Source organism: Monoraphidium neglectum (genome assembly GCF_000611645.1).
Source record: "Monoraphidium neglectum strain SAG 48.87 unplaced genomic scaffold scaffold02904, whole genome shotgun sequence".
NCBI lineage: Eukaryota > Viridiplantae > Chlorophyta > Chlorophyceae > Sphaeropleales > Selenastraceae > Monoraphidium > Monoraphidium neglectum.
In genome coordinates this window covers 1-6,114 of record NW_014010724.1, presented here as the reverse complement: position 1 = coordinate 6,114, position 6,114 = coordinate 1, and the positions used below count along the sequence as shown (strand labels likewise).

Below are 6,114 nucleotides of genomic sequence, written 5' to 3'. Positions count from 1 at the left end.
CCCCCGCCTCCACATCTGTTGCTGGTCATTCCCCACCATCAACTCATGCCTTCTTCACGCCCACCCCGCGCCCACACCCCCACCCCCCACCCCCAGGGCGTGCCCGTCGTCAACGCCCTGTCCAAGCAGCGCGCCATGCTCGAGAACTTCTGCCGCGCCTGCGTCGGCCTGCCGCCGGACAGCAACATGATGCTCGAGTTCAAGTGATGCGCGCAACCATCCTCTTTGGTGGCCTGCCCTTGCCCATGCAGCATCGCGCAGGGGCAAGTCAAGGCGAGGCGGACCCCACGCCTTGCATCGGGGCGTAGACATGTGGTGTTGGGTGCGAGCACTGAAAGAACAGTACCGCGTCGTGAGAGAGTCCTTGGCACCGGCACCAACTGCACGCGCCGCAGCCGTTTGCGGCGGCGCAAGAAAGTTGACACGTTGACTTGCTGCGATTTGCATGCGAGAGAGCGTGGCTTGCGGCCGCTCTGGAAAGGCGCATCACTCTCCTTGAAGACAACTGCAACCGCCCGCCGCCGCGGACAACCTCTGGGCCCGTGCTGAGAGGCTTGAACCTGGCGATGCACCCTGGACGGCCCTATCTGACTCAGCATAGGGGCTCCGGCGGCCGCCATGCAGGAGCCCTTTGAATCACGTTCTCTCGACATGGCAGCAGGTGCTGCACGCACAACGCTGCTGCTTGGGGTAGGGGTAGTGGCTTGCCCGCACCTGTATATGTTTCATGTTGTCCGCTTTTTGGTATCCGCCCGTTGACGCCCTGGCCCTTCTGTGGCTACCCCAATTGGTCTGTCTGCGGCAACGGCTTAAAACCCCTAGATACCGCCTATCAACCGCTGCTTGTGCTGAGGTGGCCTTTGCTTGTGATACGCGCCGCCGTGTAAATGGCCAATAACTTGGTGGATGCCGAGGTTGACCAGCAATCAGCAGGCGAGGGCTATGATTTCCTGGGCAGCTTCTGCACCTGGCCCAGCAAAGCGCCTGGGCAGCCACAACTGATTGATACCTGTGGATGCTGCTCACACGCGTGTTTGCGCCAAGATGGCACCTCCAAAGCTACCCAGTCGCACCTGCCTCAGACTGCCCCCCTCCCAAACTGTGCAAGGCTCTTGTATAGCGACATTGCCTGAGCGGAAACAATGTGCCATTACCAAGGTTGCGGTGGTGGCGCCGTGCGAAAAAAAAACAGCTGCTTGCTGACAGACCCACATTCAAAAGAAAGAGCCTGAGGGGCTTGAACGCTCGGGCGGCCCTGGAAGGAAGCCGCGTGCACCGCGTCTGCACAACAGGGACGCAGGCGCAACACGGCGCAAGCGGTCAATTGTGAAAATACACAAGGTGTAGAAGGGGCTAAGATGCTCACCCGCTCATTCCCTGATTTCGTCGCTGCGCGTTATCCACTGTGTCGAGAGCGCACGTGCTGAGCGTCGGCGCATTTCATAATTCAGGCCGCCAGCGTCCAACAGCTGCCCTGCATGGAGCCGCAGCAGCGCGCCACCGTCTGCCGCCTGGAGTTACACGCCCGCAACGCCACGTCCCTGTGCGCTGCTGTAGGCGACCGGCAGGCGCTGCAAGAATACTAGCCTGCCTACTGCGCGCCAACAAGGGCCTGGTGCGGCTGCTGCACGTTCATTTGCGGCTGCCCATAGCCCTTGGGGCGCCTGCGGAAGCACGCACATGTAGGACGAGCAAGGTTCAGGCAACAGTGCAGCTGCACCCGACAATTGCTGCAGTGCATGCAATCAACAGTCTAGCTTTCAGGCGCCAAGCAGAAGCGGCTGAGGGCGCCGCAAGGTTGACGGGTCACCGGCAGCATGCTGTCTGCTCGCGCCCGGCGCCCGCCCACCTGAACAGCATGATGTGCGGCTCGGGGCGGTGGACGGCGTAGTGCACCCAGCCTCGCGACTGCTGCACGCCCAGGGCCCTCCACTCGTTCTGCAAAGCATTCAACATGAACGAGAGTCAGCCGTGGACCCCTGCGGAGAATTTCCGCCAGATCGAGCACCAACGAAGCTCTAGGCGCACCTCTTCAAGCAGCCTGTTCTTTGGCAAATGGTTGGCTATCTCCGGGGGCAGCACCACGTGCCTGCAGGCGCGCGAAAACGGCGCGCAGGCATGGCCAAGTGAGTGGGAGTGGCCCACGCTTTACCAGGGCCCGTTCAGCGTCGCCCGCGATCGTGATACCATCAACAATTCATGTAGCGCCTTCTCAACAGCACGGCAGCGGCGCAGGCCTCGCCTGTACTCGTAGACATCGTCGTAATACTTCTCCGAGTACTGGATCGAGTGCTGCGCCATATCTGTTGTACCCTGGGTGCTGTCGGGTCCGGCTGAGTTGCTGCTGCCCGGGGACAAGGCCTCGGCAGTGCGCTGCAGCGATCTGGTGTGCTCGCAACAATGTCAGCTGGCTCCCCACCAGAGCAGGCGTGCGTATTAAGAATACGCTGGCAAGTATGCACATGGACAGTAGAGCCAAATTGCCCTCTATGATGCGGCACGTTCAAATTATGCAAACTGCAGCCTGCCACACTTCCGTTGATAAGTGGATACTTTATACTGTAGCACGAAGGTTGGCTGATATTCGAATGGCGCTCATAAATCGCGTGCACAGTGGGCTTGCTGCTCAAGGCCACAGCTTTGCGCCGAACTTGGCCTGATCAGCAGGACCGCCGCCTAGCGCACATACGTAGTCGTACGCACATACATTGTCATACGGAAGCACGCACATGCCCAGGCACGAGCGGGGGTTGCGCACGCGCACACACACAGACACACACACACACACACACACACACACACGCACACACACACACACACACACACACACACACACACACACACTTGCGCGCACACCCCGCGTGGTGTGTGCACACACATGTGAATACGTGTGACGGGGTGGCGCTGTTAAAGGGCACAGTCTTGTGCAGCTCCTGGTGCTGCTCCCACGCAGCAAGTCAGGCCCTGCCATGTGCTGCAGCGCCTCCATTGGGTGCAGCAATGCACGTTGTAAAAATACACTTACATAGTTGCACGGCAGCGCGAGACCTTGAGTAGGCCGAGCAAGCGCGAGCAAAAAGCGGTGTTTTGTAACAGCAATGGCAGGCCTGCTTTTCCTGCACTAACTCCTCAAAACGAATTCGAGGGGAGCAGCCGCTGCTGCACCAAGCGCATCTGCGGATCACATGCACGCCCGTCCAATTGGATCGGCGTGGCACACTCAGCAAGGCAGCAGTGCCCAGGCCCCGACGAGCGGCGCGACTGGACGCGTCGCGCTCTGCTCCCCCCCCCCCCGTTTGTACCCCTGCCAAGCTCAAACGTGCCCCAAGCGCTTTCCGCGTGCGAGGCGGCCGCTGGCGTGCGCCTCCCTCCTAAGCGCCCCCGCCTCCTCCTCGAGCCGCTCCCACACGCCGCTGTCGCCGACGCGCCAAGCCCAGTTGCCGGCAGCCAGCCCGGGCGTGTTCATGCGCGCGCTGTTGTCCAGCCGCATCACGTCCTGGCGGACGGGGGGTCGGTTGGGGTCGGTTGGAAGCGGTTGGGTACGGCAGTGGAGCGGGTCAATTGGCCCGGGCGGCTCGATTCAAGACGTGCCCAGCTAACAAGGTCGGGGCAAGCCTGCCGATCGCAGGTGAAGCAGGATGCCCTGCCCCGGCGCATCCCCAGCACCCGTTCTGCAAGGACCCGCTACATGGGAGCCCCGTGATCAGGCTGGCACACATGTAACGCGACCGGTTACGGCCCACCACGACCACCCCGGCATCAGCGCCCACCTGCATCATGACAATGGAGGTCTTGGCGACAGACTGGAAGGCAGCCCGGATGAAGTCCCAGGCGATGTCCGACCCGTCAGATTCCAGGTACTGCTGAATGTAGGCCTGAGGGGGGTGGTCGTGGGGGGGAGTGTAGCATGGGGTTGTTGAGCACGTGATGTGAAGAGAATGCACAGATACAGCACAGGAGCAGCAGGGTGGCAAGACTCAGGGCGAGCTGATTCGCATCCAAGAGGGAAGCCGGGCGTTGCACACATGCACGCTGGGTCTGTTGCTGGCAGCAGTGCTGCCGCCCTGGAGCCTGAGACCCCTCAAAATGCCGAGCGGCCGCGTCCCACGGAGGCTGGGCGCGCCTTGTCAGTGGCATTGGCGCTGCCCTTGAACCAGCCGACCGAAGTCTCGTTGTCGTGCGTGCCGGGGTAGCAGAAGCAGTTCTCGTAGTGCATGTGGGGGAGGTGCACGTTGTGGGGGCCGCCGCCCCAGGCAAACTGCAGCACCACCATGCCCGGCGCACCGATCGCCTCCCTGCGAAAATGCCAGTTAGCAGCACGTTCCGGCAGGCGCAGGGTCGGTGGGGCAGGCTCTGATGCCCTAAGGTTGCACGCATTGGTGGCCGACTGCTGTGGCTGCCTGGCGCTTCAGGTCGGTTGCCTTTGCTGCAGGCCGCTGTGCCCCTGCAAGCCCCCCAGCCCGCACTGCTCCCACGTCGAGCCGCAGCGAACCCAGGTCCTGGGCCATGGGAGGAGCCTGCTGCAGCAAACAAGACAAGGATACCGCCCTTGACACACAGGTGGATTGCCTCGGAGCGCGCGAGAGAACATACATACGCTCCCTCTTTCTCTCTCTCTCTCTCTCTCTCTCACACACACACACACACACACACACACACACACAAGCACGCGCGCACGCGGGCCCGTGCACCCCCCACCTGAGCGCCACCACGTCCTGGGTGATCACCCCCAGGTCCTCAGCCATGATGGGCACGCGCCCCAGACGCTGCGACAGCGCCACAAACAGCGCCAGCCCGGGGCCCTGGCGCCTGCACGGGGGCGGGTGGAATCGTCAGAGCCGCAGGGGCGCGGAGCAGGATACCAGGGGCGGGGGCGTGGGGGTGGCTCGAAGAAGGCTACGAGCCGCATGTGGCCAAGGGCAGCGCAAGGCTGAGCCTTGGGTTCTGCATGCTTGCATCCTGGGGGTTTAGGACGGGCAAGTACTCGCTGACTTTGCTATGGTTGACACGTGATGTGCACTTGGCCAACCCGCCCAGCCCTGTCGACGTTCACCCCTGCCCCTCCGCCCACCATGAGCCATTCATGGCAGTCTCCTCTGTGGCGTCCACAGACCAGTAGCCCGCAAACGCCCTGCGGGGGACGGGTAGCGGCGCTCGCTTTCGGCAGCCGGCCCAGGCGCGGTTGGGTGGCTCCCAGTGCAGCCGCGTGCGGCCCGCGCTGTTGGCCAGCCCGTCCCACCAGGATAAGTCGCGAACGCATCACGCCCATCTGAAAGCGTCCAAGCAGGAGGCGGCACAAGGCGCCCCCTTGAAACCGGCTGGCCCATGCAGCCCTGCCGGAAGGCCAGCGGGACCTACCCCTTGCCCACACACCCCAAAAACCCACTCATCGCGCCCTGGACTCTTGAATGCCATCCCCTACACCCCTTGCCCTCGCAACAACACCCTTGGTGCCCCCTCCTCCCACCGAGACACGCCCCCTACCGGCCCCACGTCTGCACATTCCTTGCCAAACAAAACCCCTGCCAAAATCCGGCACCCCCGCCCACCTGAAGTGGTCGATGCGCGTCTCATCGTACAGCGAGAAGGCCCGCGCCAGCCGCGACGCCCACCAGGCGTAGCCCTCCTCCTCGTGGGCCGGCCACCGGTAGAGCGGGCTGCCCCACAGCTGGCCCGTCGCGCTGAACGCGTCGGGGGGGACACCGCTGACCTGGATGGTGGCGCGCGGGGGGATGGCGGGCCGTTTGGGGGTGTGTGGCGGGTCAGGGAGGGAGGGCCCAGTCAGCAGGTGCAGCTGAAACCATAGCGCAGCAGCACTTGAAGCTATGCACCCGTCCGCCTTGCCCGGCGCCAGCCCCCCCTTACGCCCGCGCCCATCCGCCGCGCCTGGTGCCCCCCGCCTACCCGCAACACGATAAGCCGCACGCCCGCGATTGCTGCGGCTAGGATGCACCCACGCTCACTGCTCCCACCCCCTCTCGCGCTCCCAAGCGTCCACGCGTGCATCCTGCATGTGACACCCCTGCTTAAGTCGGCGCCCACATCCCTGCCAGCTTCGCCGCCAAGGACCGGGCTTCCCCCTTTCATCCCAGCCCCTACTCCACAGCCACCCCA

The 6,114-nt window shown here is 63.4% G+C and overlaps 3 protein-coding genes across 3 annotated transcripts in view; 1 reads left to right on the top strand and 2 right to left on the bottom strand.

The window, feature by feature from the left end:
- MNEG_11783 (myo-inositol-1-phosphate synthase) overlaps window positions 1-207 on the top strand; it is a gene marked incomplete at both ends in the record, with an annotated part of 2,038 nt that extends 1,831 nt beyond the window's left edge. The window contains one exon of the mRNA XM_014039747.1: window positions 97-207. Coding sequence (XP_013895201.1) covers window positions 97-207 — 111 coding nt within the window. The remainder of the gene's footprint in view (window positions 1-96) is intronic.
- A 1,384-nt stretch (window positions 208-1,591) lies between these two features.
- MNEG_11782 (Cyclin-dependent kinases regulatory subunit 1) lies at window positions 1,592-2,301 on the bottom strand (the record flags this gene model as incomplete). The annotated part of the gene is made up of 4 exons (XM_014039746.1): window positions 1,592-1,664; window positions 1,850-1,938; window positions 2,029-2,089; window positions 2,153-2,301. The coding sequence occupies 4 exons, from the start codon at window positions 2,299-2,301 to the stop codon at window positions 1,592-1,594; spliced, it is 372 nt and encodes a 123-aa protein (XP_013895200.1).
- Window positions 2,302-3,313: 1,012 nt separating this feature from the next.
- MNEG_11781 (4-alpha-glucanotransferase) lies at window positions 3,314-5,804 on the bottom strand (the record flags this gene model as incomplete). The annotated part of the gene is made up of 7 exons (XM_014039745.1): window positions 3,314-3,496; window positions 3,771-3,875; window positions 4,109-4,295; window positions 4,699-4,809; window positions 5,072-5,131; window positions 5,550-5,710; window positions 5,802-5,804. The coding sequence occupies 7 exons, from the start codon at window positions 5,802-5,804 to the stop codon at window positions 3,314-3,316; spliced, it is 810 nt and encodes a 269-aa protein (XP_013895199.1).
- Between the last annotated feature and the right edge of the window lie 310 nt (window positions 5,805-6,114).